We start from the raw sequence: 21,221 nt of genomic DNA on the forward strand, positions 1-21,221 counted from the left end.
TGGTTGTTGTCAGGTTGCTCTGAATCCGGAGTTACCAAATGGGAGAGACATGCTTGGCACAGTCAGCATAATCCCAGCAGTCAGGCAAACACACCAGAAGTGAGAAAACTCTGGAGGGTTCCATGTATGCGTTTACACTTGTGTATGTGTGTGGTCTATGTACATGTGTGCGCATGTCTGCGCATGTGCTTTCAAGTGAATGTGGAGGCCAAAGATGAACGTAAAAATACCCCTCTTAAGGGAGCTGGAGAGATGCCTCAGTGCTTAAGAGAACTGGCTGCTCTTCCAGAGGTTCTGAGTTCAATTCTCAGCACCCACAGGGTGGCTCACTACTGTCTGTAATGATATTTGGTGCCCTCCCCTGGTGTATAAGCATATGTGCAGGTAGATCCCTGTATTCATAATAAACAGAACCTTGAAAAAGATACCTCCTTTTGTCATTCTTTATTTTATTTGTTTGTTTGTTTGTTTGTTTATGAGACAGGGTCTCTCACTGAACCTGGATCTCATCAATTTGGGCAGGCTGGCTGGTCAATGAACTCCAGGGATCCATCTGTCCCTGCCCCTCAGTGACTCTAGCACTGGGGTCAAAGAGGCACACCGGCACACCCACCTCTTCTGTGGGTGCTGGACAGCTGAACTCAGATCTTCACGCTTATACAGCAGGCAGTTTCTGACTACACTGTCTTTCTACTCCCCAGAGGTATTTTTATTGATGTCAGAGCTCAGAGGTACAGTCGCCTGGGTTAGGCTGGCTCTCTCCAGTTCTGTGAATTCTGAGACATCCCCTCCCACATACCTTTGTAGACATATCTTTTTTAATCTAAAATGTATTTATTGATATTCTATGCATTTATTTTATCTATGTGTGTCTTGTTTGTAGACATATCTTTTTAAATCTAAAATGTATTTATTGATATTTTATGCATTTATTTTATCTATGTGTGTCTTGTTTGTGTGCCCCATATGTGTGGTGCCTGTGGAGCCCAAAATAAATAATAAATAATAATAAAAAGCATCCAGTAATTGGAATTACAGATGGTTGTGAGCTACCAAGTAGGTATGAAAATTGAACTTGGGTCCTCTGGAAACTTTTAATGGCTGAGCCATCTCTCTAGCCCTTAACTTTATTTTTCACATGTCTGCTTATTTGGCTTGCATGTATGTCTAAGTGCCATGTACATGCAGTGCCCTCGGAGGTTAGAAGAGGGTGTTAGAGACCCCAGAACTATAGTTACAGATGGTTGTAAACTGCCATGTAGGTGCTGGGAATCAAACTGGTCCTCTGAAAGATCAGCCAGTGCTCTTAAGTGCCATGGCCCCAAGGGCTCTCATGTAATTCATTTTACCAAAGACAAAACCTGGACAGTTAAGAAGATGGATTTTATTCAGGTTATTGCAATAGGGACAGCAGGGGCTCCATCTAACACTTGCATGGAGGGATGGGATGATTTATGGTTAGGGTGGTTTATGGTTTATAGTTAACCCTCAGCAGAAGACCCAGAAACGTTTATTTCTGACTAGTTTCAGGGAATACAGTTTCTAACTTCAGCTAATCAACCAGGAGACAGTGGGAAGTTGAAAGGTAAGTGTTTGTCACTGTCATGGGTAAACACAGGGATCAGTCAACTGCAAGTTGTTTGGGATTTGAGTTGCATGGGATTCATGAGGAAGAGTGGACAGTTTTATCTGGGTCCTTCCCAGAAGACAAAGGATGAGGGATTTTGGAAAAACAAGAGGGTAGAGAGTGTATTAACTGTGGCTGTTTTGCAGATGCGTCGAATTCTAGTAAAGCACAACAGTGTGAGTTTGAGCCCATTATCCATCCCATGGACATGAGAGCCAATCAAGGAACCTATGTGGGAGGGGAAAAAAATGGAACCTATGTGACTCTCTCAGGATGCGGGACACATATATGGCTAGGTATTCAGTAAATAAAAATACAAAATATAGCACCATATATGTACACTAGAATGTGGCAATATTGCGGATATATTCCTGATAGTTATCTGAAATTTTAAGATAATTAGCTGCCCTATATTTATTTTACTTGGTAACCCTGGTACACAGTTATACTGACAATAACTGTTTACTGAGAATACATCCAGGGAAAATTATTTTCAAGCCATATTACCTGGGTAGGTCAAAATACTCTCTTCCTATATAATATACCTTGCTTGAAAGGCATCCTAACTCATTAAAGTATTGACAGGGCGGAAAGCCCAGGAGATGGGGGCCTCCGACCTCCCTGGGGCTTCTTTAAAGATGAGGTTTTTTTCTTGCCTTCAGCACTGAGTTTGGACAAGAGTAAGAAGAGTAGATCTGAATACACTAAGGACAGTGGGCTGAGCAGAACCTTGAGTACTGTTAAAAGCACGCTCACGTTCCTCAGGTTAGGTCCTGGGGGTCGAACTTCTGTCGGGTTTAGAGGAAAGCGCCTTTAGCCTCTAAGCCAGTCTCCGTTTCTTGTTTGTTTACAAACCTAAATGCACCAAAAAAGACAAAAGTGACTCGAATAATCTCTGGGAGGGTCCGACGTAGGTGGAAATGTGGTGCTCGGATTTTAAACAGGCCGACTTAGCTAAGCACCCGGGCACGCCGTGCAACTGTAAACACTCACTTCCGCGGCCGCCCACTCTCCTTCCCAGGATGCTCCGCGCCGGCTTCGCCCTGTGCGATTGGCCGTGTCCTCTCACGTGACCCCGCGGTGGCGGTTGCCGGGGTGACGGCGGGAGAGCTGGCGGTCCGGAGGAGAGAGCGCAGCCCTGCAGCTGGTAAGCGCGGCCCTCCGCGGCCCGGCCCCGCGGCGCAGGCAGGCCTGGGCTCCCCGCGTGGGTGACTAGCCTCGTCAGCCCTGGCTCCTACATGGCCAGGGCCTGAGGCAGCCGCCTGCGCGTCCCAAGCGTGGGTTCATTGCTTCCCTCAGGAAGCCCCCGCTCCGCTGCGGTGAGGCGGACTTGCAGTGGCCCCGGGTCGTCTAGCCGAGCTTTGGCATTGCGATCCCATGGCCTGGGGCGTTTGGTTCCCACTCTCCCCATAGTTTTCCCTCTCAGCACCCAGGTCAAGCTCAGACTTCGCTGAATCTAAGTGGAAGCATGGTAATTGGCAGCACAATTTCATCTTCGTATTCAGCCAGCTGTAGGCCTAAATCTCTCGGAAGTGGGAATGCAGAAGTCGTCACCGCAGGACAAAACACAATAAACAGCCCCCTTCTTTCTCCACAGAGTAGATCCTTAGCCCAGAGGTTGTCTGGACTAAACCGAGCTAAGGAGATGGGACATCCATCCAACAGAGAGGGTTCTCAAACGGGTGACCTTGAACTGGCACTATGCATTGGCTGAGCAAGCCTGGAGACCCACATGTTGGAAGGAGAGAACCAACTTCTGCATATTCTCATGCAGTATCGGCAGGCATAGATTTAACTCTAGCTTTGTCGCTTTACCGAGGTGGATGTGAATTTGCTCATGATGTGTGGCACTGTCCTAGTTTGAAACAGCGTGGCCAAAAGCAACTTGGGGAGCAAAGGGTTTGCTTTGCTTACAATTCGACGTCACTGTTTGTCAAAGGAAGTCAGGACATGAACTCGGAGGCATGAACCAGTACTGAGGCCATGAAGGAGTGCTGCTTATTGCCTTGTTCCCTATGGCTTGCTCAACCTGCTTTTTAACTTAATTAAATTTATTTATTTGGGTTTTCAAGACAGGGTTTCTCTGTGTAGCTCTGGCTGTCCTGGAACTCACTCTGTAGCCCAGGCTGGCCTCGAACTCACCGAGATCCACCTGCCTCTGCCTCCCTAGTGCTGGGATTAAAGGTGTGCCTCTGTCACCACATGGAGCTTTCAGCCTGCCTGCTTTTCTTTCTTTTTATTTATGTTATGTGTATGAGTATTTGGCCTGCATGCATAGATATGTGCACTACGTGCATACCTGTTGTCTTGAAACTGGAATTATAGACATCTGTGACCTGTCATGAGGGTGCTGGGCATTAAATCCAGGTCCACTAGAGGAGCAGCCAGTTCTCCAACCTCTGACAGCCTGTTTTCTTACAGATGTTTTCCTCCTCACCTCTGTACTTACCTCAGAGATTTCAACATCTTGACCTGCCCACTTTCCTCCATCCTCCTTATCCATGAACTTGGTGGTAGGAAGCTTCTTGTCACCACGTCATACCCAAAAGTGTAGTGATGCTAAGCTAAGCTTCTCTCCCAATCAGACCACTGCCTTCTGTCTTCCCAGTCACTGGCATGTGACACACCTCCCCTCCCCCACTTTTTTTGTTTTTTGAACAGGGTTTCTCCATGTAGCCCTGCCTGTCCTGAAACTCACTCTGTGGACCAGGCTGGCCTCGAACTCATAGAGATCCCCCTCCCCCTGCCTCCTGAGTGCTGGGATTAAAGGTGTGCCACCCTGTCACGTTGCCTTAGTCAGTGTGGTTCCTTCCTTCCCTTGTCTTCAAATCGTTACCCTGTTTCTAATGAGTTTTCATTGTCTCCCTCAGTCTTCCCATCTAGCTCCAGACCTGTCAGGGCCTGGCTGTCTAACGAAGGTATAGCGCCACACACAATGCTCGCCTTGGTTTATTGAAGGGGATTCTGTTGCAGATGCATCAGTGACAGGATATTGAAGTCAGCCAGGGGAGAGTGCTTCTTGGAAGCCGCAGCACTTGGGAGTGATGGGCTAGATGGGTGGTTTGGAAAGCCTCTCTGGGTGGACCCCTTTAAGTGGAGACCAAACAAGATGTAGATGTTTGCAGGAAGAGCATCCAAGCAGCCGGAATTGTGTACATGCAGGTCCTCGAGGGTAGGATATATTGTGGGCATCATTCAATTTCCATATATGCTGGAACTGCTTGACAGCCTTTATGGTTCAAGTCAGCAGATCAATGGAGAGCTACATAGGGCTTAGAGAGATGGGCCTAAGAAGTCTGCTGTCTATAGGATCCTAGAAATACCTCCCATATGCTGGGATTACAGGAGTGTGTATCACACCCACTCCCTCCCAAGTGCTAGGATTACAGATGTGTGCCACCACTGGCAGTTCATGAGGTGCTACAGGGCTGAATGCCTTCTTGTCAAGAACTCTACCAATAGAACCACAGCTCAGCTCTCATGTTTTCTAATGCTGCTGTGAGGATCCCCCAGGAACTCGGTGACTTGAACTGGTACAGGCTTAGTGTTCTGAAGTTCTGGAGGTTAGAAGCCTGCAGTGAACATTTCCGGTGCATAGCCACAGGAGTACTTAATTGGCCCTCTACTAAGGGGACTCAGATGCTTGTGCCAAATTCAGGTTTTTCATGACAAGGCACATGACAGTGTGCCTTGCCTCCCAGTTCCTGCCTTCCCTCCTTGACTTGGGATCATTCCTGTCTTCAAAGCCTGCAGTGACAGGTCCGTCTCTCTGCACCTCGTCACTCTGACACTGCCCTTCCTGCCTCCTTTCCCTCTGTGACTCTCTTGGGTGCACTGGTAATCCAGGCTTATCTCTGTGACTGAAGGACAGCTGATTAGTTATCTCAGTGCCACCTGCATTTTTAAATCCCCCTAGTCATGTGACCCCTGTTGTTCTGTAGTCACCTGTAGGTTCTAGGGATTACTGTACGCTTGTCTTTGGGGCCCTGTCTTTTGCCCACCACAGCCGTCCATTTGTGATTTCTCAGGTGGTTGAAATTAACCTTTGTCTTACGTTTTTCTCTTATGTAGAGATTTCTGCCGTGAGAATTGCCAGTAACAATTCACTATGGGGGATATTCTGGCCCATGAATCTGAATTACTTGGACTGGTGAAAGAGGTAACTATATGAAACATAAGTCATAGAAAAGCATTTTTTAAAAGTATTTGTATGTTTATGTCTGTATGGCTGTTTGCATTGTGTGTGTGACTGCCAATGGAGGCCACAGTGGGGCATTAGATACTTTGGAACTGGAGTTGCAGGCATTTGTGAACCATCTTTTGTGAGTATGGGGATTGGAACTCAGGTCCCCAAAACATGTATTTTAGAATGTAGTAGGACCAGAGAGATGGCTCAGAGTTTAAGATCACTGGCTGCAGGCAGGCAGTGGTGGTGCATGCCTTTAATCCCAGCCCTTGGAAGGCAGAGCCAGGAGGATCTCTGTGAGTTCAAGGTCAGCCTGGGCTACAGAATGAGTTCCATGAAAGGCTCCAAAGCTACAGAGAAACCCTATCTCAAACAAAACAAAACAAAACAAAAAAGAAAAAAAAAATCACTGGCTCCTTTTTCAGAGGACCCAGGTTTGATTTTCAACACCCACATGGTGACTTAAAACCATTAGTAATTCTAGTTTCAGGGAATCCAACACCTTCTTCTGGCTTCTGTGGATGTGGTGCACAGACATACCTGTAGGCAAAAACACCCATACACATAAAAATATAGGCAAAACCACTCATATACATAAAAATAAAAAGAATAAATCTTTAAAAACAAAATTAAAATGTAGCCAAAATGGCTGGGTGGTTAAAAGCATTGACTGCTCTTCTAGAGGACCCAGGTTTGGTTCCCAGCACCCACATGTGGCTAACAACCGTCTATAATTCCAGTTTCAAAGGATTTGATGTTGTCTGGCATTGTGGGTGCTGCATGCCTGTGGTGTACAGATAAACATGCAGACAAGCTACCTGTGCACATGATATAAAAATAAATCCTTAAAAGGCAGCAAGTTTACACATATAATCCAGGTAATTGAAAGGCTTTAGCAGGTCAGTGTGAGCTTTATACAGAGACCCTGTTATCAAAACAAATTAAATGAGTAAATGAATATACAAATAAATAATAGTAAGCTGCAACAAATTCTTCCTAGTTTGTAGTTTTGGTTTTTATCATTACGTAATTTTCCACTTCACTAACTCATTCTTGAGTGTGAACGTGTTGTGTCTGACTGGGTCTCATGTGGCCTAGGATGGCTGTGAACTTGATGTGTAGGGAAAAATGACCTTAAGATCCTCCTCCTGCCTCTGCCCTCCCCAGTGCAGGGATCACAGGCGTGTGCTACAGACCTGGAACACCCTTCTTTGACTTACACCCATTTAGTTTGCTACACTGAAAGCTTGGGCGTGTAGGAATCCGGCAGAACTCTGAGGTTTGGAGCTGTTCATTGTGAGTAAACTGACAGGCTTCAGAGGACAGTGGAGGGAGATAGGTGGCCACTGTGGATGGGCTAAGTTGTTCATTGTGGCCATGGTGAATAAATTGCCATAGCTGGTGCCATAATGACTGTGTACAGGCCCAGGGCCCCCACCCGCAGTTTAGAAAGGGTGGAACAAAGGTGACTTATGCCACCTGAAAGGATGGGTGAAGAACAGTATCAGAGCATTGCTCTCAAGAGTGGGAGCGCTCTGCAAGAGGTTCACTGCTAACATTCCCCACCCCCACCCCCACCCCTTTTTTTGAGACAGGCTTTCTCTGTGTAGCTTTGGAGCCTGTCCTGGGACTCGCTTTGTAGACCAGGCTGGCCTTGAATTCACAGAGACCCACCCGCCTCTGTCTCCTGAGTGCTGGGATTAAAGGCGTACGCCACCACTGCATGGCTTTAATCTATTCCAAATGGATCCTAGTAAACCTAGAGCCATCCAATCACTTTGCTTCTTTCAGACTGCATCATTTTAGTTTGTATTAATAATAAAATTGATGGGGCTGGAGAGATGGCTCAGTGGTTAGGAACACATATTGTTCATGCCGATTCGGTTCCCAGAGCCCATGTAGGTGGCTCACAACCACCTGTAGTTCCAGCACCAGAAGATTTGACACTTATCAGAAATCCATGGGCACCTGTTTTCTATAAGTGTAATTGACAAAAGATGTATGTTTATGGCCTGAAGTTTCAACGTATGTGTGCATTGAAGTAATGAGGTGATCACTGAAAGACCCCCAGTGGAGATCTTCCCTCAGGAGAGACCCCAAATCCAAGGAACACACCGAGATCATGGATCAGATGCAAACAGCAAGAGGGTTTATTTGAATACACAGGTACCTGGGGCAACAAGTCTCTCGGAGGACTTGCGCGCCTTCCTAGGGGAAGGGGGACTTCTTATAGAATCCTAGGGGCAGAAGCACGGTTACAGAAGCGAGAAGCATAGTTACAGGGTTCCCATTGGTTGATTCAAATAAGGCCAGGGTGAACTTGGGGGCTATCTTTAATTTTCAGAAATGTGCAGCTGTTTGTTCTCCAAGGCCAGGTAGCCAATTATAGATATCTTGTTCTGACTCAAGGTTTTTTCCTCCCAAGACCGGGTGTTTGATATCTCCTGCCTTGACTCAAGGTTACTTTCCCAATTATCTCTCTCAAGGCCGTTTCTTAGGCTAAGTTACTGAGATGGGAGGGCATTTCATTCCCCCATTTTCTTTTGTTTTAAATGGAATCTTTCATTTTAGGATGGAGAATAAGGGGTCAGCTCCATCTCTGATTCTCGGAGCCTCTGATATTGCTGGGTTAGGACCAAAGCCTGGACAACAGAAATCCTATCCTTGACAAATTGTACCAATCTGTTGAAGATGCCTGGCCCAAATAATAAAATGAGCAGGACTCTGGTGATGCCCCTCCTAACATTAGGAGGGCTATTAGGGGGATTAGGGGAACCCATAGGTAAGTCTTATCTTTAGTGGGTTTGGGGAGCGTTGAACTTTCCATGTAGATGTCTTGGTGCTCTCAGCTTTGTCGGGTTCTTTGGCGGCCTTCATATGTGACGTGTGGACCCACACTGCTATCCCGTCAACCTTGAGTGCAGTGGGAGTGGCGTCGGACCCAGACAGAGTTTCCGATCTTGAATGGGTGAGGCATCACCGGGCGATTCAGTTGCTCCCGGTAGGCATCTGCCAGGGGTTTCCACACCGTCTTTTGTACCAGTTGGAGGGCTTGAAGGTGCGCCTCCAGGGTAGGGCTAGTGGCAAAAGAGGAGATATCAGGGTGGAAGAAGTTTATTATTGGTGGGGGAGTCCCATATAAAATCTCAAACGGGGTTAGGCCATGAGGCCCAGGAGTATTCCGGGCTCGGTAAAGGGCTAGTGGGAGTAGGAGCACCCAATCTCTAGTGCCAGTTGCGAGCGTTAATTTGGTTAAAGTCTCCTTAATGTTTTTATTTATGCGTTCTATCTATCCTGAGCTCTGGGGGTGGTATGCACAATGGAGTTTCCAATCGATTCCCAATAGCCTGGCCATCTTCTGACTTACCTGGGAGATGAAGGCGGGCCCGTTGTCTGACCCCAATATCTGGGGCATTCCATACCTGGGAAAGATGTCATCCAGGAGTTTCTTGGTTACCACGGTAGCAGTCTCTTTCTTGGTAGGGAAGACCTCCGTCCATCCTGAAAAAGTGTCTACAAAAACCAGAAGGTATCTGTATCCATACAGCCCAGGTTTTACCTCAGTGAAGTCAAGTTTCCAATGGACTCCGGGGCGGTGGCCTCGCAGGCGGCTTCCTCTGTTCAGATGGGTTTTTCCTGGGTTGACTTGGGCATAAGCAGGGCAGCTGGAAGTCACCTGTTGGAGGACCTGTTCCTGATTCAATAATACAGTGTTCGAAGCCTTATCAGCCAGAAGGGCCTTCATCTATGATGTAAGCTTGTCGTTCGGGGCTCCATTCCGCCCCCATTTTCTTTGCTAGTTCCTGGTCCTCCGGGCTGTAGAGCATGGGGTCCCTGCTTGGCTGTTGGTCGTCCTGCATGACCAGCAGCTTGTCGCCCCTGGGGGAGTTGTAAGGCCATTGTCCGGGCCGTCAGATCGGCCAGCCGATTTCCCCGAGCTATTACAGAGTCATCCTTTTGGTGCCCGGGACAGTGTATGATGCTGAGCTGATGTGGGAGGAACAAAGCCCTTAAGAGGTCTAAAAATTTCTTTTTTGTTTTTAATTTCCTTGCCCTCTGAGGTCAGGAGGCCTCTCCTCCTGTATATTTCTCCATATATATGGGCAGTGGCGAGGGCATCCTTTAAGTCCAGAGCCTTGAGCTTAGTCAACAGGTCTCGGCCCAATAATGGGTGAGGGCAATCAGGTATATGCAGAAAAGAGTGGGTTACCTGTCCAGATGTCAGCTGAACCTTTTTCTCGGTGGTCTATCGATATCTCCTGCTACCCGTGGCCCCCTGGACCAAAGCTGTGCAGTCACTGAGAGAGCCTCCGGTATGGGTCAGGACTGAATGTTGAGCTCCGGTGTCCACTAGGAAGGTCACTGGCTGCCCCCCGATCTTGAGAGTCATCCTAGGCTGGGGGGGGGGCTCTTGGCCTTGACCTCCCTAATCCTCCAGATTGAGGAGGTCCGTGGCTCTTGTCTTAGTTTTTCCAGGCCCTCGGGGTTTCTTTGGGCAGTCATGAGCCCAATGTCCTCTCGCTTTGCAGTAGGCGCACTGGTCTTTGTCAAGGGGTGCCCTTCTTTGATCTCCCTTCCTAACTCCCTCTCTGACCTGTCCCTGAGACATTATAGCGGCCAGGACTTTATTTTTTTATGACGTTTCTTATCTCTCTCTTCCTGTCTCTGCCATATTTTTTCCTCCCGCTCTTCGGGAGTTTTTCTTTTATTAAAAGCTTTCTCTGCCTCCTTCAACAAATCTGACAAACTGAATGAATTCAATCCCTCTAGTCTCTGTAGCTTGGCCCTTATATCTGGACTTGACTGATAGATGAAAGACAAGATGGATATATATCTTATAGGCCTCTCTAAGTCCTTTTAGGAATGCTGTCGGCGTTTTATCCTTTCCCTGGACCATATTGCTAACCTGAGCCAAATTGGTGGGGCGCCTAGCAGCCCCCCGGAGACCCGCTAAGAGCAACTGGCAAAAGAGACGTAGGTGCTCCCTACCTTCTGGGGTCATGAAGTCCCAGTTCGGGCGGGTGAGGGGAAAGGCTGCTGACAGTCATCCCATGTAGGCTGGTGGGTCATTAAAATGGACTCAATCAAGTTAGTCAAGGCAACAGGGTCCTTAAAGAAAGGAGGATTATGCATTATGCTGCTTCCAGTTGTAAAGATCAGAGGCCGAAAACGGCCAGTACTGCAGCTGGTGATTGGGTCCCTCCCTGAGGGGGAAGGCCCTGGATACTTTGGCTGGTTCATCACGCTTTCCTCGTAGGCGACCGGCAATTGGGGAGGGAGCCGGAGTCTCCTCCTCCCGCTGTCCCTGTAGAGGATGTTTGGGGACTGTCGCCGGGCGGGCTGAGGGCGGTGGAGGCGGGTGGGGAGGTGGATCGCGGGGCAGCCTGGGCCGGGGCCGGGGCGGGCTGGAGCGCTTCTGAGCCACGGCGGGCGCCGCCGCCATGCCCCACGCGCCTCAGCAGCCGCTGCCTCCCGCGCGCCGGCCCAGCTCGCATCCCCTCAGTGGCGGCGGGTGGCGGGCGGGTGGCGCGCGGTGGGGCCAGGACAGCGCGGCCGCTCCTCTCTGCCAGGTGCGGCACGAGTGCGCAGAGCCCGAACAGACAGGCGTAGAGGGTCGCGGGCACCCGCGGCATGGTGCGCGCCGCTCGGCGGGGGCGCGCAGCGGGGACGGAGCGGGGCCGAGGCCGGGGACCGCAGCTGCATGCTGGGCGCTTGCACTCGGGCTCACGGTGCCCGCGGCCGGGCTGGCCCGCGCCCCGCAGCCATTATCCTTCTTGCTGGCCGGTTGGGACGCCCTGAATTGTTGCCTCTCGGGACGCACCCTCGCTGAGTCCCCGCGCGCCTGCTCCTGGGCGCCCCTTCCCTTCTCCCTCGGCCGCCGGGCAGCACTCTCCTCGGCTTTCTCCTCCCCTCTAGGGGGATCCTTTCGTGGGAGAACAGGGTAAAGGGAGGAGGTAGATGGCGGTTTCTAGGAGGAGAACGGTTAAACAGAAAATGACGAACGACAAACATAAATAAGACTGACACGCGCTGCGCGGCTCCGGCTCCAAACCGAGAGCAGAAACTAAGACGGAGACTGCTGTGAGAGTCCGGATCCCTCCTCTGCAACCAACATCACGTATCCCTCGGATTCGTGAGTGGCCCCGAAAAACCGTGCCCCAAAGGGGACTTCAGACACCCGTGGAACGTCTTCCAGGGTCACGGTGGGCGAAGTCCGAGCCCGTCAGCTCCTTCTGGCCCCACCACACAGACAGATTATCAGGCGCGTGCGGACTGACAAACAACAATCAGACGGGACAACATATAGTGAGGCCGGCCGGCTTACCTCCTGACGGTGGGTCGGTGGTCCTGGGGAGGGGTCTCAATCTCGGTGGGACCTCCAATGAAAGACCCCCAGTGGAGATCTTCCCTCAGGAGAGACCCCAAATCCAAGGAACACACCGAGATCATGGATCAGATGCAAACAGCAAGAGGGTTTATTTGAATACACAGGTACCTGGGGCAACAAGTCTCTCGGAGGACTTGCGCGCCTTCCTAGGGGAAGGGGGACTTCTTATAGAATCCTAGGGGCAGAAGCATGGTTACAGAAGCGAGAAGCATAGTTACAGGGTTCCCATTGGTTAATTCAAATAAGGCCAGGGTGAACTTGGGGGCTATCTTTAATTTTCAGAAATGTGCAGCTGTTTGTTCTCCAAGGCCAGGTAGCCAATTATAGATATCTTGTTCTGACTCAAGGTTTTTTCCTCCCAAGACCGGGTGTTTGATATCTCCTGCCTTGACTCAAGGTTACTTTCCCAATTATCTCTCTCAAGGCCGTTTCTTAAGCTAAGTTACTGAGACGGGGGGCATTTCATCACCTCATTAAGCTAATTAAGTACACCCATCTTGTGTTTCCTCTTACCCTCTTTCTTCCTTCCTTCTTCCCTTCTGCTGATTGTGTGTTAAGAACACTTAACACAAAAAGCAGCCAGGCAGTGGTGGCACATTCCTTTAGTCCCAGCACTTGGAAGGCAGAGGCAGGCAGATCTCTGTAAGTTGGAGGCCAGCCTGGGCTACAGAGTGAATTCCAGGACAGCCAGGGCTACACAGAGAAACTCTGTTTAACAAAATAAAAAACAAAACAAAATACTTTAAATTAACTCTGCTAGCAAATCCCTTATGTGCTTGTGCTTCCCAGTCACTGTGTTGAACATTGGCTCACAGGCCCTACTCATTTTGTATAACTAGAATTTATCCTTTGGCCAAGATACTTTCTAAGCCCCAGCAGCTGCCATTGTGCTGTCCGCTTCGGTAAGCGTGACTGTTCCGATTGCACATGTAATTGCAATAGTTACCTTTTGGTGCCTGGCCTGTTTCCTGTAACGTATGTCTCCAGTGTCATTCGTGTTACCAGAGACAGGATTTCTTATGGCTGTAATACTTTATTTTAGTATTACCACATTTTCTTACCTACTTATCTACTGATGGATATTTAGGTTCTTCTGTGTCTTGGCTATCTTGAATAATGTTGTAGAAATACTCACGTGCAGATAGCACTCTTAAAAATGGGTTTTATTTTCTTCCTATCTATACCCAGAAATGGGAGTGCTGGATCACAGGGTTGTTCCGGTTTTGGTGAATGATTTGTCATTTGACAGTTGCTTACATGTGTGTAATGTATTCTTACTGCTCTTCTTCCTGGTGGGTTTGGGGCACCTCCATTTATTTTCCATTAGAGCTGTGTTGGTCTCCATTGCCACTAACAGTATATTTCTGTTAGCGCTTATCTTTTTGAAGACTTATTTCATGATTTATGTGTTTGTGTGCATGTATGTGCATTTGAGTGCAGGTTCCTATGGAGGCCAGAAGAGGGCATTGGATCCTCTGCAGCTGGAGTCACACAGGAAATTGTGAGCCTCCTCTTGGTGCTAGGAATTAAACTTGGGTCCTCTGCAAGAGCATCATGTGCTGAGACATTCCTAGGTCTTGTCTTTTTGGTAGTAGATATTTGTATGGGTGTGGTTTTGAGCATATTCCTGTTGGCCTTTTATATGTCTGTGTGTTCAGGGCAATTGTCCGTTGTTTATTTGGAGTATTGGGAATTTGTTTTGTTTTTGTTCAATTCATTATGTTCTCTGTCCCAGTATTTAGATTTTGCTGAATTTGAAGAAACCCTGAAGACGTTTTCAAAAGAATGCAAAGTAAAAGGAAAGCCGCTATGTAAAACTGCAAGTGGGTCATTGAAAAAGGACTCCATGTCACTGATGATCCAGGTGAGACCTGCCTTGTCTTCATCTCAGGGAAGATGCTTGTGATAGTCCGAAATTGCAAGTTCTTTAAATAGGTAGAAATAGACCCAAAGCTATCAGAAAAATGCGCTAAGAACCACAAGATATCATGCGTTAAACACATTAGGATGGTTGCTCTCAGAAACACACAAACAACAGAAGGGACTCAGCAGTTAAGACACTGGCTGCTCTTCCAGAGGACCCAGGGTTAATTCCCAGCACCCACATGACAGCTCATAACCATCTGTAACTCTAGTTCCAAGGGATCTGACACCCTCACAGACATACATGTTGACAAAACACCCATACACCTAAAATAAATCTACATTCCCTCCAACAGTGTAGAAGCTTCCAATTTCATCCATATTTGCTGATATTTGTTCTTTTCTGGTATGTGTGTTTAATATTTATTTATCTTTATTTTTTGGTTACCCAAACAGTAGCTGTTAGATAATACTGTATATTATTACATTACAACATATGCCACTCTGTCATAGTGCCCCACTGATAGATTCCCACAAAAGTCCTTGGGGCACAACAGGAGTGTGGTTTCTCACTTGGGAGGCAGGAAGATGAGGGCATCTAGCAAAAAACTGGGCTAGAAAGATGGCTTAGTGGGTAAACACACTTGCTCTCAACCCTGAGGACCTGAGTTTGATTGCTAGGACCATGTGGTGGGAGAGCCAACTCCCAAAAGTTGTCTTTTGACCTTCATATACACACTGTAGCACATGTGTCAGTACTGCACACACACACACACACACACACACACACACACACACACACACATACACTTTCTCTAAATAGATGTAATTAAAATATTTTTTTAGAAACTGAAACAATAAGAGTCTCTGGAATAGTGGTTAAGCAAAATCTACTAATGGTTGGTGGCCTTAAGCTGCCATTTTTAGGCCCAGTTCCAGCAGCAGTGTGATTGGTGGATGTATGTATTCTTATCTTGGTGCCCCGGGCTAACAGAGGATCAGTTTGTGACCATAGCAACAGTGGATTGTTTTATGTGTAGAGGTTATTTTAAAGCAAGGACCATTTCCAGGTACAGATGTGATGGTAATGACATAGCAAAGGTTTGTAATTTCAGGTTTACAAATGTAGACTCTAGAATAAATTGTAGACAGACCATTTGATATGTAGAGTCTGCCAAGACATGTTTAAGAAAATTTCATTACTCTAAGCCTTGAAATACAAGGCGAGTCTGCACTCATCTCATCCATAATCATGGAACTCTCAGGCTCCCCAGAGTGGCTGGCAGGGTTGCAGGGACTCAGAGAGAGGAGCGTGGGCCGAGCCTAGCCCAGCAGCACGCCCTGGGCAGTCACTTCACCATTGCAGTCTTCATTCACGAGAGAGCCAGGTCCCCCCAACTACTGGGGGGCTGTGCATGGCTGCCTGTGCTGTGTTCTGGCAGCCTCCATCCACAGTGGCTAACAGGCTGCCGGTTGGGAGGAGATAGAAAAGCTTTACTGGGCTTGCTTGAAAAAGTTCTGGGTTTCAGACAGGCTGTGGTGGTGGCGCACGCCTTTAATCCCAGCACTCGGGAGGCAGAGGCAGGTGGATCTTTGTGAGTTCAAGGCCAGCCTGGTCTACAGAGGGAGTTCCAGGACAGTCAGGGCTACACAGAGGAACCCTGTCTTGAAAAACAAAAAGAAACAAAGAAGTTCTGGGTTGTCTTGAATGGGTGCTAGTAGCTCAAGGTAAGGCAGCGTTCTAAAACAGTTGTTCTCTACCATGGAATTTTTGTAGTTCTCATAGGGAGACTTCAGTGCACTCACATGCCCATGAATCCTCTGGTCTCAGAGGTCTGTTTTGAAGGCCTTAACGTTTCATGGAGTCCAGTTTGGGGATTGCAAAGGCTGAAAAACTGAGTGGTCAAGGGCTTGTAGCCAAAGGAGTCTCTGGGTAGAAATGTGTAGGTATCTAGCAGTAGGTAGGTGGTGAGAGTTTGGGGTGCTGGGAGAATGAGCATCATCCAGGATTCTTGTTATGTCTTCTCCACAGAAGGATTTGGTGGCGGCGTTTGACAGTGGAGACCAGAAGTTGTTCTTCGATTTGTGGGAGGGGCACATTCCCAGCTCCATCAGAGATACTGACTCCCTGGCCCAGAAGCTGGAGTTCTACCTTCACATCCATTTTGCTATCTATCTTCTGAAGTACTCTGGAGGCAGGCCGGTAGGCTGATTTGGGGTTTGGGTTAGTCTGAGTTAGCTAACAGGCCGTCAAGGATTTCAAGGAACCATTGATTTAGTTTTGTGACCATTTTATCACGTTGCATCGTATGTCCTGATAAACGATTTTTGGCTTCATTCTCAGAAGTTTATTTTCTAATTTATATGCAGATTTTGTAATTTCTGTGATGAAAGTTAAAATTGTTTTCCTGAACACCTTGGTTCTTGGAGACTCATCCAAGCAGGTCTGCTCTGTTTGGTAACTTGGTGGATCTAGGAAAAGGCACAGACCATGTAGTTAAATGCAGGTAGTGGAGAAGTAGTGTTGAAGGTGTGTGGCTGCTTGGATTTAGCTTCTGCTGCCTTTTCCTAGAAGGGCTGGAGATGTGGAAAGGGAGCCCAGAGGGCTGGCATGCCAAGCTCCTGTGGTAGATGAGCCTTAATTACAGACGAAACAGCAAAGGACAGAGAGCTGCCATTTGGTCACTCATAGTAACACTGACCTGAGTTCCTGTGGGAACTCACTGGAGTGTCAGGGACACCCAGTGGAGGGTGCTGAGGGAGTGGCTTACACTGCCACGAAGTAGCCGTTCTTGGAAGGCTGTTCCTCTGATGTGGCTGTGTGGGGAGGGGCAGACTGTTTGGTGCTTGTTATTGTTCGTTTTGTTCCACCTTATTCCTGTTTAAACATTTTTCTATTTTGATGGAATATGAAAGTCAGCGTTATCTATTTTCTAAGTTCAGTGCTCAGAAGAGGACCTCATGGCCTAGGTTGAGTGAGGTGTGTTCATAAGAAGAAGAAGAAGGTGGGGTCTGTGTGGTGGAGAAAAGCACCAGTTCTAGAGCCTCAAGTGTTCACACTGAAGCCAGAGATGAGAGTCCTTGGATTAGGTTGTACATAGAACAGTGATGGAGGGGTCCCTTGAGTTGGGTGGTATGTGGAACAGTGATGGAGGGGTCCCTTGAGTTGGGTTGTATGTGGAACAGTGATGGAGGGGTCCCTTGAGTTGGGTTATATGTGGAACAGTGATGGAGGGGTCCCTTGAGTTGGGTTGTATGTGGAACAGTGATGGAGGGGTCCCTTGAGTTGGGTTGTATGTGGAACAGTGATGGAGGGGTCCCTTGAGTTGGGTTGTGCGTGGAACAGTGATGGAGGGATCCCTTGAGTTGGGTTATATGTGGAACAGTGATGGAGGGGTCCCTTGAGTTGGGTTGTATGTGGAACAGTGATGGAGGGGTCCCTTGAGTTGGGTTATATGTGGAACAGTGATGGAGGGGTCCCTTGAGTTGGGTTATATGTGGAACAGTGATGGAGGGGTCCCTTGAGTTTGGTTGTATATGGAACAGTGATGGAGGGGTCCCTTGAGTTGGGTTGTATGTGGAACAGTGATGGAGGGGTCCCTTGAGTTGGGTTGTATGTGGAACAGTGATGGAGGGGTCCCTTGAGTTGGGTTGTACGTGGAACAGTGATATGGATGTGGTCAATCCTTAGCTTCATGAAGAGAAGGTGAGCCCTTCTGTTTCAGGAAACTACAAAGACATGTCATTCTCTTTAGAAACCTCTCTGAGGGCAGCATGGGAGTGCATACAAATGTTTATATGTCTGGAAAGTGGAAGCAATGATGGATACATCTCACTAATTCTCTAAAATGGAGAATTAGTCAAGTAGATGATGATAGACAAGGTGACATGGGTTCTGACACTGAAAAGGATGTTCATGAAGCTTTTTAAGGATATGTAAAGATGGTGCTAGTGAGATAAAGGAACATGTGAACTACACATTGGTCCTCTGGCATTCCTATGTAATGTGATGTTGGACACTGGAGCAATGTGCCTTGCCAGGCCAGATGGGGCAATGCTAGTGACACAGCTGGAATTTAGGGAGCTCGTAGACTGGACAGGGTGAGCAGAAGGACTGAGTACTGAGCCTAAGACCTGAACACATGTTCTCCTTCTTCTAGGACAAACAGGAGCTAGATGAGAGGATTTCTTATTTCAAAGCCTATCTGGAAACCAAAGGGGCTGCCCTGAGCCAGACCACAGAGTTTCTTCCCTTCTATGCCCTCCCCTTTGTGCCCAATCCTGTGGTCCACCCCTCGTTTAAAGAACTCTTCCAGGTAAGAAGCTGCCGGTGGAACTTGTCAGAATCTGGACCACATTGTTGCATTGGTGGTTTCTAAATGATGCTTTAAAAGACCTAAAGTTTATCCTCATTATTATTACTTTATTGTAGCCCTAATTTATATAGTTATTCTATTAAATGGTTGGGTAGTGTTTGACTGATTTTTTACCATCCTGTAATAGCTGTGGTTGTATGTTCATGTACATACATGTAAATGTGTGAGGGACATAGCAAGACCAGAAGCGGCCCAGTTAGATATCAGTAGGGAGATGTAGAAGGAAATTGGGTTATAGTCTCAGAATGGAAATAATAATGATGTATAATCTGTATGAATGGAACCACATGTTGACATAATCTTCAGTAAGCCAAGGAAGATATCAGAGAATACACATCATATGATTCCCTTTACAGGTAGCAAAGTAAACAGACATAGTTTTTAGCCACACATGCCCCTATACACATACACCAAATCAGTTTTTTCATACATCATATAGTAAAATTAATTTCTGGACGGGTACAGCTCAATGAATTGTAACGTGTGTGCAGGTGTAACTACCGTCACCACCACCGAGGTACAGAATTTTTTCACTGGTCATTGCTAAGGACTGCCTCTCTCCTTTCTGCCAGGCAACCCCTCTTACATTTGATTTTAAAACAATGTGCAGAGAGTTTGCATTAACAGACTTTCCTTGTGCCGTAAAATAGGGTATGGTGGTGTTGTCAACACCACGGCTTATTAACTTAAACTGACATTTTAAAAACATGCTCACCTTTTAGGCCATACTATTTATACTTCATAGATCTTGAAGAGATGACCACTTGTGTTTAAACCTAGCTAAGCTGCATCTCTCCTGTCGCCCTTGCTGCTGCTCTGGAGCTGCTATGTGTGTTGGAGGTGATCTTTCTCTCTGGATTTGAGAGTGTATAATTCCCCTTTAGTGGGTCCCAGGTCAGATTTCTTCACCTGTTCCCTCTCCTCATTCTCTTTATTGTTTCCTCTGGATCAAGTGTCCATGATTCTTCTCATCATATCCATGTCTTTCCCCCAGTTCTAAAACTATGGTAGAGAACACATGGGGTAAACTTGACTATTTGGGCGTCAAGTGAGGTTTTCTGTCCTTCATCTGTGTGAGGGTTAGTGCAGATGTAGTTCCTTCCTTTAGCCTCTGAGTGAAGAACCTTGGACCAGCATACCTTTTGGCCTGGCTTGTGTCCCGTCTGTATAGCTGTATAGTGGGTGTTTTTATCCTGCTCTTGGCTGATGGCGGAGCCCTCTGGACCGCAGGTGTGTTCTCTCTCTCTCTCTCTCTCTCTCTCTCTCTCTCTCTCTCTGGATTCTCCTGTCACTTCCTTTGTGGACCCTGCCATCCTTTCTTGTCACTCGGAGCTTTTTAATGGCCCTCATTTCATCAAGGTGTTTTTTTTTTTTTTTTTAGCTGAGGATTGAACCCAGGGCCTTGTGCTTGCTAGGCAAGCGCTCTACACTGAGCTAAATCCCCAACCCTCAAGATTTATTTTTTAGTCTTTTTTTTTTTTTTTGTATTATATGTGTTGCAGTGTCAACAGAAAAGGAAATTTTTTTTTTTTTTTTTTTTTTTTGAGACAGGGTCTCTCTATGTAACCCTGGTTTCCCTGGAACTTGTAGACTAGGCCATCCTCAAACTCACAGAGATCTTCCTGCCTCTGCCTCCTGAGTCCCAGGATTAAAGGCACCAGGCCTTTTTTTTCTGAGACAGACTCTTACTATGTCATGTTGTCTTGGCTGGCTTGACACTCATTCTGTAGAATAGACTGGCCTTGAACTCAAAGAGAGCTCTGTCTTCCTAGTACTATGATTAAAAGTGTACATCATGGGCTGGAGAAATGGCTCAGTGGTTAAGAGCACATATTGTTCTTGCAGAGGACCTGGGTTCAAGTCTCAGCACCCATATCAGACAACTCACAACTGCCCGGAACTCCAGCTTTAGAGAGCTAACATATCACTATCACTCACCTCCTTGGGCACACACACAGGCACACATACATTCACATAAATAAATAATACAAAATTTTTTGAAGTGTGCATCACTAGACCACTAGTCAGTTTCTGTATAGTATCTTCTGCACATTCTGCCAGTAAACACCCACTTGGGGAAACACTTACAACACCTGTGGTTATTTCAGGGACAATTCCTAGGTGATTGCTCATGCCAAGGACTGGCTTAAGCTTAGTAAAGATTTAGAGATGGAAGGGTCTAGCCTGGTGGTACAGACCTGTAATCCCAGCTACTAGGAAGACTGAAGCAAGAAGTTTCAGGCTAGCCTGGGCAATTTAATGAGATCTTATTATCTCAAGATCAAAAATAAAAGAAGGGAAGGAAGGGAAGGGTGTAACTCAGGGTGGAGCCCTTGCTTGGCATGTAGAGTACCCTAGGTTCAGTCACTAGGGCTGGGGAGGAATCTAAGTTTGCAGGCTTTTCAAGGGAGAGGGTGCAGGAGGCGGGGGTGGAGAGGCATGGAGTTGAGCCCCGGGCCCAGGCCCCACATCCTTAGTAGTCCTGCCGTGTTCTCAGGGCTCCCTGGAGGTTCTGAAGGGCCAGAGTGTTCAGCTCTGGAAAGGCAGTCAAACAGTCATGAGTGCCCTCTAAGACCTGTGGTCTGCACGGAGCTGGCCCAGCTTCTCCAGGCTCTTCGCACCTCTTTTTGGGAGAGTGGGGTCAAGTACACCTCAGACTCGGGAAGTCTTCTTTTCAAAGCTAGAAACATTACAAGGAAAGGAAGGTATAAGAGATTCATGCTGGAGAGTTTGTATTCCAGCCTATCCATGGTGGTTGCAAGAACATTGTCAGAGAAGTAA

The 21,221-nt window shown here is 47.4% G+C and overlaps 1 protein-coding gene across 4 annotated transcripts in view; it reads left to right on the forward strand.

Moving 5' to 3' along the window:
- The first annotated feature begins 2,710 nt into the window (after window positions 1–2,710).
- Window positions 2,711–21,221, forward strand: part of Armc9 (armadillo repeat containing 9) — a 143,404-nt gene continuing 124,893 nt past the window's right edge. For all 4 annotated transcript variants that reach the window (XM_036173451.1, XM_036173452.1, XM_036173454.1 and 1 more), the window contains exons 1-5: window positions 2,711–2,774; window positions 5,699–5,786; window positions 13,937–14,065; window positions 16,097–16,267; window positions 18,225–18,380. In XM_036173451.1, coding sequence (XP_036029344.1) covers window positions 5,736–5,786; window positions 13,937–14,065; window positions 16,097–16,267; window positions 18,225–18,380 — 507 coding nt within the window. In that variant the 5' untranslated portion in view covers window positions 2,711–2,774; window positions 5,699–5,735. The remainder of the gene's footprint in view (window positions 2,775–5,698; window positions 5,787–13,936; window positions 14,066–16,096; window positions 16,268–18,224; window positions 18,381–21,221) is intronic.

Source organism: Onychomys torridus, chromosome 23 (genome assembly GCF_903995425.1).
Source record: "Onychomys torridus chromosome 23, mOncTor1.1, whole genome shotgun sequence".
NCBI classification, from domain to species: Eukaryota; Metazoa; Chordata; class Mammalia; order Rodentia; family Cricetidae; genus Onychomys; species Onychomys torridus.